Source organism: Chelonoidis abingdonii, chromosome 2 (genome assembly GCF_003597395.2).
Source record: "Chelonoidis abingdonii isolate Lonesome George chromosome 2, CheloAbing_2.0, whole genome shotgun sequence".
NCBI lineage: Eukaryota > Metazoa > Chordata > Testudines > Testudinidae > Chelonoidis > Chelonoidis abingdonii.
The window spans coordinates 92632570-92649539 of NC_133770.1; the positions used below are offsets into that span (position 1 = coordinate 92632570).

A 16970-nucleotide genomic window follows, 5' to 3' on the forward strand; every position below is an offset into this window, starting at 1 on the left:
CGCAGGGCAGACTGCAAGGGATAGGGCAGACTATCCCCAAAACTTGTGGTTTATTCTATAGATTCATCTAGCCAGTAACAAAACAGCTTCTGTAATACTATACTGGTTAACAAAAACGTCAAATACAGCCTCCCTTAAGCATTCCAGCCCTTGACTCCCATCTAGACAGCCAAATCTAATATACTGAGGGATTACTGAAAACTTGATTCATCATATGGGAGGTTCACCAGTCCCAAAGGACTGGACACTTATCCCCAAATCAATAGAAGTCTCAGACTTTACTCAATAATTATGCTGATGCCAATGCTTTAGTACAGGGATAGGCAACCTATGGCATGGGTGCTGAAGGCGGCATGCGAGCTGATTTTCAGTGGCATTCACACTGCCCGGGAACGGCCCATCGGTCCAGGAAGCTCTGCATTTTAATTTAATTTTAAATGAAGCTTCTTAAACATTTTTAAAACCTTATTTACTTTACATTCAACAATAGTTTATTTATATATTATAGATTTATAGAAATAGACCTTCTAAAAATGTTAAAATGTATTACTGGCACACGAAACCTTAAATGAGAATGAATAAATGAAGACTTGGCACACCACTTCTGAAAGGCTGCCGACCCCTGCTTTAGTAACTAAAATTAAAGGTTCAATAATAAAAAGGAAAAAGAAGAAAGTTGCAATTGGTTAAAAGATCAATATACACACAAATACGTGTAAAGTCCTCAGGTCAGTTTCACAGTACAGATGGTGAGGCTGCTGATTGGTAAGACTCTTTCTGGAATCAATTTAAAAGGTTATAGTCCAATAGGCAGTTCAGGTGTATATCTAGTCTGTTCAAATTCTTCCATGAGAATTCCAGGGTGATCCAGAGTAAACCTAGAAACCTCAGTCTTATGCCTTAGACCAGTGGTTCTCAAACTCTTGTACTGGTGACCCCTTTCACATAGCAAGCCTCTGAGTGCGACCCCTCCCCCCCTTATAAATTAAAAACACTTTTTTATATATTTAACACCATTATAAATGCTTGAGGCAAAGCAGGGTTTGGGATGGAGGCTGACAACTCACAACCCCCCATGTAATAACCCAGCCCCCAGTTTAAGAACCCCTGCCTTAGACCCAGGAGGCTCTAGACATTTTGCCACCTCAAGCACAGAAGGGAGGTCCGCCGAAGCCACGGGACCCAGCGGACCCTCTGCAGGCACGCCTGCGGGAGGTCCACCGAAGCCGCAGGACCAGTGGACCCTCTGCAGGCAAGATACCGAAGGCACTCTGCCTGCCACCCTAGCGGCGACCAGCAGAGCACCCCCCACAGCTTGCCACCCCAGGCACACGCTTGGAGCGCTGGTGCCAGGAGCCGCCCCTGCTTAGACCTTTCCTGTTAAAGTTTAAGCAGACCTGAGATGGCAGGATCAGCCCGGGGCTTTCCTTTATAGCCCTCTAGCAACCTGACAAGTCTCTTGTCACAGCAGGATCTTCCCAGGCAATGATCCATGGACCATTGCTTTGAAGCTAATCTTCTATTTCCTATGCATACATAGGTAAACTAGTGCATTCATTCACATAAGGCAATTAGAGTACTTTATTATAGCATAGAAAGTTAAGCTGAAGAAAATGCAGATAATGTTATTAGTTTCTTACAGAATCTTACATCTTTGATCTTAAGCTTAACTGAACCATCCTCATGAATGATCAGGCAATTAAGACATGAAAAGGAATTAGCATCTACAAGCTAATCTAGTTACATGGTTAAACTCCTAACAATATATAGGTAAACACAGACAAATACACGTAGCTTCTATCCGTGATTTCTATTACTACAAATGAATGGGTTAATGACCACTGGTCTAGTACATCTATTTGAATTTCACGCACAAGTTAATTCTCCAGATACCACTGTAATTCCTCTTGTTAAATTGTTATGAAGCATACACAGGTTGTCTGTCTGTCAGTGTCAGACCCATGTGAATAGTAGCCCAAGGAAGTTATTCCTCAGCTAACAGATGCCGCTGTTTAGGATTCATATCTGACTTAAGTAATCTTTTGCTTAATTTACACTCCCTCTAGTATTACAAACTGAGTGTATATATAGCAAGAGGTGCTGAAAGATTTACTGATTTGGTTAAAAAGCATCCTTGCAATACTATTTTAAGGCCTGATCCAAAGCCTGTTGAAGCCAAAAGGAGTCTTTCCATTGACTTCAGCGGACTTTGGATCAGGCAATTATTGAACATCTGTGTTATAACAAAAGAGCAATTTGAAACAGGAAGGTAGTCTAGAGCTTTAAAATTCTCCCTGCTTTGAAGAAGGAATTCTATTCAATATCATTGAGTTCTTGTAACAGACACTTCCTGCAAGGTCAGGAGGAATTTTAAGGCTCCAGAACTCTATACTGTAACGTAAGTTGGGGTGCCAGGACTGGCAGGCAATATGAAGTTAATGAGATTTACTAGAGATACATTTCTATGCAACACAGTAGATGTAGAAGTGAATGAGTTAAAAATTGGTTACTTACGAGCAAATCGTGAAAGCGGTCGAGCATTTTTGTTGCCTGTCTCATTTGCAACTGAAAAGAGAAAAATATTATATTAAAATGTGTGTGTCATACTGGTATTTTCATTAACATTAGACAATACCCACATGTAAAACCTATAACTAGGGTCCTACCAATTTCATGGCAGTGAAAAATGTGTCACGGACTGTGAAATAAGCCCTTCCTTGTGAAATCTAATCTCCCCATGCTTCTGAGAGCGCCTCAGCCCCTAGCTGCCAATCCAGGCCAGGGTAGGGAGGGACTGGAGCTGTCCTCCCCCTGCATGGCTGCCCTCAGTGAAGAGATCAGACCCCACCTCCAGAGACAGCGCAGAAGTGAGGATAGTAGGCAAAGAAGGGTGTCCTTTTGCGAGGACATCTGGTCCATGCTGCTTCCAAGCTGGACTGGAAATACTAGTGAGAACAATATTTCCCTTATAGCATCAAATGCAAGAAAAACTAATTGTGACAAGAAAACGGTTTCATAAACTTCCAAGAAGACAACACACTATGTTGAAACAAAATCTTTTAAAAAAAAAATATCCAGTTTCATTTCAGGTTTCCTCCCTTATTCTCAAGTCTTTTTACATTTATCAAAACTGAGATAGCACTTGATAGCTAAATGCTTAGAAAGATTACAATGGAGTCTATGCGCAACTGTAATTCTCAAATTAACCAGAAGATGGTGCTATTATTATGAATTATACTGTATAATCTCTTCCATTCGATTTTCAATCTCTTTCAGTAAAGGAACATGTATAGAAGCAAGGTGATGAGCACAAGGGAACTTGATGCTGCATTTCTAAAGAGAACTTTGCTGCAAGACTATCAGTTATTCCTCCTTAAGAGCATCCATGAGAGCAGCCCAAGAGAGAGGTGTGTAGAAACGATCTAGGATTTGTTTAGGATTGCATCTGAAAAACGGAAAGGGATGGGAGAGACAGAGTAGAGAGGAGTTCTGTCCTTTTTTGTGTATTTTATAGTGTATGAAATTCTCAGAGATGTTTTCCCCTCACTTGTTTTTCACAGTGGAAATTCTAGTCTTGTTTCCCATATTTTTTCCTGAAAGACACTCTGGAGAAATGAAGAACTAGAAGGTTTGTGTCATTAGAAACTTTATGCAAATAAAACCTTTGTAACTGAGAAGGGATTTCTCTCTCCAGAGTGTTTGAAATGGTTTGGGGTTTATTTTATTAAGGAAAATCAGCACCTTTGCAGCCATGCACGTGCTGTTAGGAGGAGGGACTGGTGCACTCCAGCTGAATAGCATGGGTTCATCATCATGTTCAGTTTTTGCAGGGAAGCATCTGCAGCTACTGGCTTGCATCTATTGTGTTTCCTCCCTCCAGCCTCAGTCCATGCTGCCTTGTAGAGTGTGAGGCTACATTAACAACAGCGTATTAACCCTTGAGGGCTCAGCCAAAAGCTAGTTCATCATTTAGCAGTGTTGTGGAAAAAACGATCACGCGTTTCTGGATCAGAATCGCCTGAGGCCACTTTATTTTCAAGCATGCACTGGGGGTACCAGTGAACTGGCAGTCCCCCCGATTACAGATTTTTAGTAGCTTTTAAAGCAAAAAACCACAATTAGTAATACACACTTTCATGCTAACATTATTGCCATATTTGGAACACACATACCATAAAAGGGAAAATAGCACAGCCACCTTTTTCTGTTATTTACAATTTGCCCTTTGTGGGCACAAGCTTTTCCTAACATTAGCAGTGGGCATTTATGAATTATAAGCCTTGTGACTATAGATAGTTTTGCTTTTGTACTTTTCCTTTATTCTGCCTTAAAAAACTTCCTTTTTAAAAAAACCCTTCTTTCAATTAACTTGACGAATGCTCAGGTCTGGACCAAAGTTCAGGCCTGGGTCAATTAAAGTTTAGGTCTGAGCAATTTTCCACTACAGCAGCAAGGCATTCCCTGGGAAATATCCCACCCTCTTTTTCCACCACCTCAATCAAGCTTTACAATCATTCATTGCTGTGTACAATATTAAACTGTTTGTTTAAAACTTATACTATATATGTATATAATGTCTTTTGTCTGGCAAAAAAATTTGCCTGGAACCTAACCCCCCCTATTTACATTAATTCTTATGAGGAAATTGGATTCGCTTAACATCATTTCACATAAAGTCCCATTTTTCAGGTTACAATGGTTAAGTGAGGAGTTACTGTAATTTACATTGCTCAGAGGGGTGTTTTTTCACACCCCTGAGTAATGCAAGTTAAATTGACTTAATTTGAAGAGTAAACAAGCCCTAAAAACTATTTAACTCAAAAACCTGACAAATGCTTGGGGAGAAAATGCTTGGGGAGACTTTGTTAATCAAATGTGGGAAAGAAGTTAACTTTTAATGGTCTAAAAAAGTAAATCACCATGCACACCCAAGGAGTTTGCTTGTATTTCTATGGTAACACGTAACGTCATGTCACCTTTAAGTCTACTTCTCTTTAGACACATCCATTTTTCAACCACAACCTACCCCTTTTTATGTTGTGCTCCCAGCTGATTTTTAAAACCAAGCATAAGCCTGATGCAATTCAAAATAATGAGGGTCTGATTTTCAAATGGTGTGATCGATAACTCTGAAAATTAGCCCCTAAATCTTGTATGCTCATTTGGACACCTGAAACAAGTAATTGGACACCTAACTTAAGGCTTCCATGTTTGCAAATTGGACCATAACGTACTGTAGCTAAGAATGATGTCTGGATTTACGATTAAAAAGCCAACTCCTCTTTTAAAATATAGTGTTAATGCTACCATTACAGCAATAAATTCCAAGCAAACTGGGGAAAAGTCCCAGGGCAACACTAGTAAACTGCTACAGCTCATGTAGAGAACAACACATGGCATTTTGGGGTCTATTCTCCATACACATGCCTAAATTCCATTAACATTAGTAAGAGTAATGCACAGACAAATGGTTTGCAGTTTTCAGATATCTCCTCCCAGATCCTAATATGCAAATCATAAGGTAATATTTACTTCATTATAGAAAAAAACCTAATATGCAAATCATGAGGTAATATTTACTTCATTACAGATGAATGATGGCTGAGGGACTTCGATTCAGAGTGTGAAATCCTGGCCCTGAAGTCAATGGCAAAATTCCTAGGATTTCACCCTCAGAGTTTTATTCTACTTTCTTTTTTACTTCTTCTATCATCTGCGTCAGGAAAGTTGGTCCAGTGGTTAGGGCACTAGTGGAGGACTTCAGATACTCTCTTTCAAGACCCTGTTCTGACATGGATTTCCTACATGACCTTGGGAAAGTCATTTAGCCACTCTTTGCCTCAGTTCCACATCTGTACAATGGAGAATATAGCACTTCTCTACCTCACAGGGTTGTTGCGAGGATAACTACATGAAGATTCAGAGGGATAGCCATGTTAGTCTGGATTTATAAAAAGCAACAAAGAGTTCTGTGGCACATCTGTTAGCCTATAAGATGCCACATGACTCTTTGTTGCTTTTTACATTAAGGGTACGTCCACACTACCCACCGGATCTGCGGGCAGCGATTGATCTATCGGGGTTTGATTTTTTATGTCTTGTCTAGATGCAATAAATCAATCCCCGCCGCGCTCCCCATCGACTCTAGAACTCCACCAGGGTGAGAGGCAGAAGCGGAGTCAACGGGGGAGCTGTGGCCGTCAATCCCGTGCCGTGAGGATGGGAGGTAAGTCAAAATAAGATACATCGACTTCAGCTACGCTATTCTCGTAGCTGAAGTTGTTTATCTTACATCGACTCCCCCCCCCCCCCATTGTAGACCAGCCCTAAGTTTGTGAGATGTCAGATACAGCAGTAAAGGGGACCACATAAGTACCATAGATATACCTATAGTCATTTAGCTTCTATTGATCTCAAATCCATCCTATTCACTCCCCAACAGGTGCAGAGATCTTTTAGTTGCAGAACCATTGCACAAGGCGAGGAAGAAGAGGAGAAGATTTGGGGACATCACTAAATGGGTCCACACCAGTGTAGGGCCAACTTTTCACAGTGCCGCTTTTTCTATTCATGAATTATCAAACAGACTTTTAGGACCAGATCTTTAGCTGGTGAAAGTCAGTGTAACCCTACTGACTACAGGACAATTACATCAATTTACACCCGCTTAGGATCAGGGCTTTAGACTGTACAAAAATATTTGTTGTTCAACAAATGGTTATACCAACATAATACTGCCTATGGATAGATGGCAGTTGAGTTAGCATTGAGACTATCATTTCCATTATAGGGCTATTCATATTGCACAGTAGTATTTGTCCCATGTGACTGGATACCTAGATTACATGGTCTTGTTTTGGTGTCTAATGGATGACATGTGACTAGAGGGCTTTCAAGATGGTGTTTACACTGTTAGTGCAAAAACTCATAGAATTTCCCTTGTGAAGACCTAAACTGTTTTTTGTGCTAAGCTGTGCACAGATACACTTGTTCCTTAACTTTTGCATTCCACCCCAGAGGTGGTTAAATATCAGTGCTCGCTTTAGTATTACCTGTGTAGTTTATAAAGCAATTTGGGTTCCTTAAGAGAGAGAAAGAGCTGCTATAGACAGTAAATGTATAATAAGTTATTCTCATTACAGTGAAAATTGGGCTAACATTCCCCTGCTATCTATGGTCATCTGTCTTAATGGGCAGCAACGTATCAGTTCCAGTCAGAGTCCCTCATATCAAAAGCACTATGTTATGCAACCACCCATCAAAATGGCCAGAAGTTGTACCCTTTTGGTTTGTTATTATTGCAATAGTAAATATATTATATGCACAGTCTGTTCTCAGACTAAAATGGACTACTCATATATATGTGCATTGTATGCCAGTTTAACTATTAAGCCAGTTCTCAAATTTTTCACTTCACTGGACAAATTTATTATCTCCATTTTTTTTTTATTTAAAAAGGTAGCAATTTCACCAGTATGCCTCCTCAATCAATCAAGCTGTCAAAAGTTCTTTGTCAAAAATCTCTAGTACAATTCAAAGAAAAATATACCAATTTGTAGTAATAACTCACTCCGACTGACAGATGAAGACAACTGCACATCTTCCCCACTTTGACATCTAACAAATGAGATGCCAGAAAACAAAAGCCACAAATGACTTTATCAAGAACTAAACACAAAAATATTAGAAATGGACACATAGCTTTATATAAATGAAAAACACTTTTCAAACATACATATAAGCACACAATTCATGCAAAATTTGAACAGAATTTTCTTTTAGGTTAAAGCACCCTTTTTCTCATTTTCATGTACCTTTCCTTAAAAGCTTGCCAACTGCTTGATATGACTACATAACTTTTAACAGTTAATACTGAAACTAAGTAAGTTATTTCCTAGAATAATAAGTATAGGGAAAATACAAGGCAATACTGCAGACATTGAGATAATCATATTTATTTATTTTAGGTCATACTAGCCAATTTTTCAGTGATCAGGACCATAAGCAAAAGAACCAGAATATGATTTAAAAAGCTAATCTTGTGGAATTTCTGATCCAACCAGAAGCATGGGACGATCTCATGAGACAATTGCTACTTGTGCAATTTTCAGTCCAGTATTGAGACCAAAGCAGCTCCGATCCTTCATATAACCATGGAAACTTTATCTGAATGGAACCTCTAAAGCTTTTGAAGTTCACTCATCACTACTTAAATTCCATGCACATGATCCATGGAAGACTAAGTGAGCTGGCCCCACAGTCTCTGAATCAAAGAACAGTTTGTTCCCTACCTATCTCTAGCTAACATTTTTAGCTCTCCAAGGATTTCTTTTGTGCTCGACTACCATTCAATAATTTCAGCAATTCAATATATGAGCTGCATTGCCACTACGGTAACCAGCACTAGAGTGGGTGGTGTAATACAGGAAAAGGAGTCAGTAGGGGCACTAAGTTATGGAGTAGTGAGTGCTGAATCTATGTAATATGCTAATATTTTGCTGATTAAAAATGTATATCAGAATGATGTACACCTCTATAGACTAAAAAGCCTGCTCAGTTATTAAAACTTAAGTTATTTAGATGGAAAATGCACAGTGTTAATTTAATTTCTCAGAGATGTAATCATTATATAATAATATTTTGCATTTCCTCAATGCCTTCGTTTTGAAGATCACAAATCACTTTATAGACATGGTTCCATTTCAAAATACCCCTGTAATAGACAATTATCATCATCTCTATGTACAAATGGTGAAAGAAAGGCACATTCTATCCCATGTTTTCAAAACCAATTCTAAATTTATCTGGGAAAATACGTGCAGGCTCTCTGCTTAGCTGCCTTTACGCACATCACATGCTATACCTTCTCAATCATTGGAAGAAAACTGTCAAATATGCTAACAGATTAAATGTTTTCCATATGAAAGGAAATTAAACTGTAGATCAGTCAGATTCCTGAAAGAACGTTAATTTACTGTGGAAGATGCTTTGCTCCCTCAGGTAACTTAAGTGTGCACCCTTGGAAGCACATCCACTGACTCTACAAGCACAAGATTTCACATCATCTGTGAAACATCACTGACAAACATGAAAATGTTTTCAGAACTGAAAGACTAGGAACACAAAATAGAAGAGTAGCAGATAAGCAAGTCCAGTATACGTGTAACAGGAGAAAAGCAATTAATGTATTTTGTGCCAATTTATCCGTTCCCCATAGACAGAGTCAGATTTTATTTACTGGTTTGCGTGAAAGAGTGGGGGAGGTGTTAACCAATTCTGACTATTACAGACATTCTATGAGCAGAACGCCTCCCAGAGCTCCAGGCATGCATAAGGAGATGCCTACTGGTACAGCCCTTCATAGGGTGGGGCCTACTTCCACACAGGGTGACCAGATAGCAACTGTGAGAAAAACAGGACAGGGGGTAATAGATAAAAGAAGAAGTCCCCAAAACAGGACTGTCCCTTTAAAAACAGGACATCTGGTCACCCTACTTCTACCTCTTTAATTCCCAGTGTCATGAGCTCCTTTGGAGAATACAAAGAGAACAGACTGTGCTTCCCTGAGCATAGGGACTGCAATTGCAGCTGGCTTTTACACACAGGGAATTGAGGGCACTTTGCAGTTTCCTCCTCCCGCCCTTTGCATCTGCATAAGGGCCAAACACAGTCAGTCTATTGGTAAATATTCTAAAAATCTACTGACATTTCAGGACAATGTAGTGATGAACAGGAAGAGGTCTCAATCACAGACTGAAAGCAAGAGAGATGGTTTTATCAAAGGGTATGTCTATGTTTTGCGCTGTAAGTTTCACCGGTGATAGGGAACCAGTGAGAGAAAAGTGCTGGTTTGTGTACTCGCTTAATTCCTCAGGCATCAGAGAGTGTTTACACTACCAGCACTTCCATCACCAATGAGAGCAATACTGTAGGGCAGCTATCCCACAGTGCAGCTCTCTCTATAGGTCTGTCTTCGCTTTCACAATAGCACAAAAACAACAGTGGTAAGAGCTGTATGCCTCTCGTGAAGGTGGTTTCCTTTTTGCAGTAAAACTTCTTAGTTTCACCACAAAAAGTCATTAACAAGTATAGATGTGCCCGTGGTTTTAGCGCAAAAAAGGACCTTTTGCGCTTTAAATGGCAAGTGTAGTGTGACAGACCCAGACCAGTGGGGTACAGGAGTCTGGTAGAGGGCAAATATACTGATCACTGGATGAGTAGTTTTCTGTTCCCTGAGTGACCAGAGCAGGGGCTGCATTAGAGTAATCAGGAAACTGCTAGAACCAGTTAAGGCAGACAGGCTGATTAGATCACCTGCAGCTAATCAAGGCAGGCTAATCAGGGCACCTGGGTTAAAAAGGAGTTCACTCCAGTCAGGTGAGAAGGAGCCAGAGGAGGGGAAGTGCCTGTGAGGAGCTGGGAGCAAGAGGCACAAGGAGCTGAGAGTGACAGGGTATGCTGCTGGAAGACTAAGGAGTACAAGCATTATCAGACACCAGGAGGAAGGTCCTGTGGTGAGGAGGAGGCCATGGGGAAGTAGCCCAGGAAGTTGTAGCTGTCATGCAGCTGTTACAAGAGGCACTATAGACAGTTGTAATCCACAGGGCCCTGGGCTGGAACCCAGAGTAGAGGGTGGGCCCGGGTTCCCCCCAAACCTCCCAACTCCTGATCAGACACAGAAGGAGTTGATCCAGACTGTGGGGGAAGATCACTGAAGTAAGCAAATCTGCCAGTAAGCACAGGACCCACCAAGGTAGAGGAGGAACTTTGTCACAGTAGACACAGCCTAGAAGTGCAGCATTAGCGCCATAGTGAATGTGTCTAGTCCAACTCTTATTAGAGTCAATGGAAATACTCTGTTCCACTTCCAGGAGATTTGGGTCAGGCCCTAGGAGAGTAGTACTCTCAAATTATTGCTCAGCCTTACAATTTCAGTGTTTACTTCAAATTTATTTAGCACAATCAGGTTACAGCACACTGACAGCTGTTTGTGTGCCTTTGGGAATGCAATAATCTGACACCGATAAATAAGAAATATTTCCACTGTACAGCCTCATACAACAGATGATCACTACATGAGATGCCGAATTTCAAGTGGTTCAAGATGCAGCTGTTAAATTAAGAATGAAAGCAAGAGAAAAAGCAGATTTTTCCATTCCGTCATGCCTGCAGTTGGCAAAAACTGAAACAATACATTGTCAAAAGATTGCAAGAGATTTTAGGAATATGACTCCAATTAAAGTATATTCATAATCTGACATTGTGGGTAGAGCTAGTCAGATAATGGAATATTTTTTCCCTGGGGACCACTTAAAAAATAAGGTTTGTCAAAATTTTCCATGGAAAAAATTCTAACTTTTTTCTCAGAACACTGAAAAAGAAAAAATTTAACCATTATTCAGCCTATCCCATTCCTGTAGAGTTAATTTCACAGCACTCTATCAGCCAGTAACACTTCCAGGCACTTGGAGAGAAAAACCCTTGTTAAAAAGGGATACTACCTTGTACTTTCAGAGCATGCATCTCTACAGCCTTGAACACAGCGTAGTCTTTGCACCTGTGCTAGGAGAATAAAATGCTACCACGAGCACAAGAGTGAGGGGGAATATTATGAGCTGGTAGCATTTTACACCCACACAGGTGCAAATAATGACACAAGGCAGTGGAGAATAAGGCCTTAAAAGTACAGTTCTACTCTGAAAATTTAAAGAGTGATTAAATATGCTCAATAAACACAAGCACAATGCTGCTACATCCTCATTGTGAACCCTGTGGGTACCCTTTGGGCAGCAAATAGTAGATCAAATCTGGACAATCAGGATCCTGGATACAGTGGTACTGGAGTGGTACTTGTTGGTTCTTCACTTTCCATCTTTCAACTAAACATTGAGGGGGCTATCAGATGAAAAGTGTTCAATAAAAGTCAGTAATAGAGGATTTTGCAGCCTGTCAAAAAGTCAACATTATCTGTCTCCAAGAAACACATATTGATTCTTTCCTTGCCAGTAGGCTGACAATAAGACTCTACAACATTGTTAGTTACAATCTTAATGGAAATATGGCAGATTCATTTATATGAAATCAGATACTGATTATGTGGAGACCTTACCACGTACTTTGCCTCACTGGGACATTATAAGAGTCACTCAGTTTGAAGTTGTGAATGTTTAAAAACCTCCTGATGAAGCCTGGAACACCCCACCTTTACCAATACTTCAACACCCCTCCATGTTGTGGATTTCAACAGCCACCACTTTGCATGGGGCTACAGAGAATCTGATAAAAATGGACTAGGTCTCCTAGAATTCTAGAAATGATTTCTCTCTCACATACACATAACCCTAGGCAGTCAATCACCTTTTTCTCTCCAAACAGTGGAAGCAGGGCTACTCTCCTGACCTCAGTTGGGTCACTTCAGCAGGAAGCCAACTGTTATCAGCCTCCTGCAGAGTTCTTGGAAACCTCCCACACAGTCAGCATTCTCCCCACCACCACCATCACCCCAATTCTTACCTGGAGAGGAATGATGACCCACAGTAGCCACTATTCCTAGATTGAGGGGGAAATACAGAAGAGCAGACTGGAAAAAAATACTCAGAGCTGTCTGACAAGTATATGTGTGCCTGACACATAATACTCTGTAGAAGCAAGTGTAGGCATTTTCAGCAAAAGCAGTCTACAAAGCAGCCACTAAATCCAAAAGACCAAAAGACTTATATACCCTGCCTAGATGAAGAATGTGCAAAACTTCTGAAGCAGCATGAAGCATTGGGTGACTCAGAGATAGCAAACCATCTAACTGACAGCCTCAATGCCCGGTGCAGGCAATGTTGGGAAGAAGTTGCAACAAATATGGATATAAAAATATAGCAGGAGAACATGGTCATTCACAAGGAAGCTTGGAGCAGCCCAGAAATCACAGAAACTCATGCAACTGCAAATACAACAAACAACAACAGCAACACCACACTGATGCAAGACTTCTTGAGAATTCAGAGATAAGACCATGGACCTGATCTCCTGCAGCACTAACTGGAAGACCCAAAAGCAGAGCAAAGTCAGGTCACAATATTGTGATGGAATACACCCCCACACATTACAATATTGTGTTCATCTCTGTTCAAGGTATCCTTGTACAGTATCATTTGAAAACTCAATTTGCTAATCAGTACTGTCCCGATAAAATGTGTGGCAACATTGTATGTGAAGTTACAAGACTTCCCTGTATGATGTTCAAAACTCACCTAGCACAGCAAGACTGACCTGTCTTGAATAAAAGTGTATATTTGCCTTGATTTGCAGTTGAGCCGTAAACAGAGTCATCAAGCAGCAAGGGAAAACAAAGGAAGCTCAAAACAGGTGAAAAAGAAAGAGCAGAGAACACCCTTCCATACAGACTGTCTCTTGTTCCAGTTGGAAATGTTTTTTAAAGGAGCGGACAAACACTCCAAGACATTCCTCTCTCTCTCTCTCTCTGCCCATCACTTTCTGTAGGCCCGAGAAGACAAAAGGAAACAGCCATTGAACTCTGGGGGAAGGGTCCCGGCCTGAAGATTTTGGTCAGTAACCTTGTTGGAAGCATGTGGTGAGAAATTTTGATTGAATCTAATATAATTTGTTAAGTTAGGCATTTGTAAGTGTTTTATCTTTATTTTTCTTGTACCCATTTCTAACTTTTATGCCTCATTACATGTACTCACTGAAAAAAATCTTTTTGTAGTTAATAAACTTGCTTTACTATTTTATGTAATCCAGTGTTTAAGCTGAATTGTCGGGGTAAGTCTATTTAAGATAATAAGCTTAAAGGAATCATAGAATATCAAGGTTGGAAGGGACCCCAGGAGGTCATTTAGTCCAACCCCCTGCTCAAAGCAGGACCAATTAATAATGGACTTAAAATATTTGTACTGTCTGGGAGCTGACTGGGCAGTACAGAACATATATTTCTGGGGGGAAAAACAGGACTGGGGGTGTTTTGGGGTCACAGGCCGGTGAAGCAAGGCCAGTGAAAGCCAGGGTGAAAATGGCAGGCTGCAGTTACACCAATACTCAGGGTATGGCTTGAATGCTGAAAAGTTGTTTGTGAGAGGCCCAGGTGGGAGCTACTTCAGCAAGCCATTGTAACGCACCCAAGGTTCTGGGGCAGGAATGACACAGCCCTCCACTGGTGTGAATTGTACCCCAGAATGTCACAAATGTGTACCTAGCACACATTGGAGGAACTTAGTACTGTTACAGTCTTTTGTAATTAGATGGCTTAGTCCAGAGGGGTCACCATTTGCATCATTGACAAATACAGGAAAGCAGTCACTAGGGTGCATTGAAAGCCAATTGCACATGAGACGAAAAACCAAACTACATGAACTAAAGTCAATGAACAAACATTTTCATTTGCTGGAGGTCCCAGCAGTCAGAGAGTAAGGAATTAATTGCATGTTTTCATCAACTAATCCTTTAGGCTCTCAAGAGAATAGCGCAGATTCATATACAACAGAGAAAACAACACATTCCCAAGGAAGATGTCAGCTGACAAAGGTGGACAAAAGAAAACTGAGTTTCAAAGCGTGATTTCAGTGATCAGCTGAGGAATTTTGCTGCATCCAGGAAACTCAACAGTATAAAAAATAATAGATTTCTTTCCAGATTTGGTACTTTAAAGAAGTATCCTCTTGCTAGTCTGAAAAACATCCCCCATGTTGAACACTGAGATAATTCTATTATAACTCATCAAAATAAGAATTATATTGAGAAATAAAAGGTATCACCAATAGATTTTTCAATGATTGTCTAAAGTTAGGTGCTTAAGTCTATATTGGTATCTGAGTCAGTGGCCTGATCGGCAGAAGTGTTAAACATGCAGAGATTTTTTATCCCTCTATTCCAAAGCTCAGGCTGATGGGACAAAGGTCTGTGTGCAAGTCTTCGCTTCATGGGTGTTTGGGGAGCAAACAACAAAGTCTTTTGTCCACGGATGTTCCACAATGGCTTGCCTGATGTCTATAGCCTTTCTTTAGTTGGGCAGGAGATGACCCCTCATGTGGTAAACTGGTAGTTCACACTTGGTAATGCTTCTCTCCAGACTGTGGGGGTTTTACAGTTTTATCAAACACTTCTACAGTTACAGAGCAAACAATAAAATATTACCATATAATATGAGATACAGATATTGTAAATAGGATTAATACCTTTACCATTCTACAAACATTTCATAAAGTCTCAATACTAAACACATTCTTATCGTTCTAATATCTATTCTAGCAATATTAATACACAAGCAAGCAGACTGGTTTCCATCAGTGCATTTGTCAATGTTCAGTGAGACCCAGGGGCCTTGGCATGAACTGGCGTCTGGTCTGCCAGCATCATATCTTCCACAACTGTTTCTCCTTTTTTACCCTTCCTGCTCTCTCAATCTCCACCTCTGATACTGCCTTGTGATACGGGGGTCTGTCAAACACGCCTCCTTTTTTGTGGGAGTGGAGAGGAGTGAATCAAGGAGGGACAGATTGAGGAAGCTGTGGGCAGTAGGAACAGCTGCTTCTACAGAGCACATGTCCCTTGGTAGCTTCTAATCCTGCTTCCTATCCAGGCAGGGGCTAAAGACAATGGCCAGATGCTCCTCTCAGCAGGATCCTCAGAGCAGCCGTGTACAGCTCCATGAGCTGGCCCCCACACAACCAGGTGGGAGCAGAAATTATTGCTGCTATCAGTGTAGAAACATGGCAGGGCGGCAGCTTTTGCCAGCTGACCAGCAAACAAAGGGCAGGGACTTCCCCCCAGTTGTGCAAATGCAACAAGTGCCTCAGCCTAGCTTCCCAGATCCCCCTTCAGGAACTGACAGGCTCCTCTTTCCCAATCATCACTGAGTCCAGGGGTCCCCCACACCCTTCCTCAAGATGGTTTCTTACTAGAAGGAGTTAGCTCCAGGGTAAAAAAATTACCCTCCATTACCACTCCCTCTGGCAGGTCTATAAAATAGGACACTACTTTATTGTCCCTTGATTCTCCTCTGACAACTCCTGCTTGAGATGTGAGCAACATCCTTCGCCTCAAGCCAGGCTGAGCAGCAGGGAATAATAAAATCTAAAAGTCTCTGAGGGGCTTAGACAGAAACTTCCCAATGAGCAGGATATTCCATAATTGGCCACAAGGGTTTCTCGTATTTTCCGCTGATGCAGCTGTTCCCAGCCATGGTCAGAGAGAGAGACTAATGGACTAGATGGAACACTTGTCTGATCCACTACATTTTTTTACATAGGAATTGCCATTCACTTAGTGTTCTTTAAACCTCAGCTGTAAAGTTTATAACATACAATTTTAACACTACACCATTTTAATTTTTGAAACAGTTTAAGCAGCTACAGTAGATGCAAAGAAAGCTGAACAACTCAAGAAAAGTAACCACATAACTGAGGTTGAGTCACTCTTCCTATCTTGACTTCCCATTAACGAGTCAAAAGATATTTGCAGACTATCATAATATTATTTTCTGGTTATTACTCATTTTATGATTAATCCAAGTGAATTTTGCCTTATTTAAATTCAGTGTGATGCTGTAACATAGTATCACAAAGAATTCCAGGGAGAGTCTCACATTTCTAAATATAATCAAGCTGTTCCTTCAGAATAAAACGTCACATGCGCTAGTTCCAGATGGTGACCTTTGGATAAGCAAAGTCATTAGAAATCACAACCTTAGTGAAGCACGCTGCAAACAAGGTATTAGGCTGGCCTATACAGACTACACACAGGCACTTTGTTTTCCATGTGTTAGTGGAAAACAAAGCTGGCATTACACTGCTGACAACCCGGCAGTACAAGTCCTCAGAGTGCTTTTGTCAATTTTAACTCAAAAGTGAACTCATAGACTCACAGATTGTAAGGTCAGAAGGGACCATTATAATCTTCTAGTCTGACCTCCTGCACAACGCAGGCCACAGAATCTCACCCACCCACTCCTGTAACAAACC

General features: G+C 40.8%; 1 protein-coding gene across 5 annotated transcripts in view; it reads right to left on the reverse strand.

Moving 5' to 3' along the window:
* The window catches only part of PDE1C (phosphodiesterase 1C), a 498893-nt gene that overhangs the window by 443840 nt on the left and 38083 nt on the right, over nt 1-16970 (reverse strand). For all 5 annotated transcript variants that reach the window (XR_012655243.1, XM_032767196.2, XM_075062574.1 and 2 more), the window contains exon 2: nt 2515-2565. Coding sequence is in view for 4 of the 5 variants with exons in the window: in XM_032767196.2 (XP_032623087.1) it covers nt 2515-2565 (51 nt within the window). In the remaining variant the exon portion in view is untranslated. The remainder of the gene's footprint in view (nt 1-2514; nt 2566-16970) is intronic.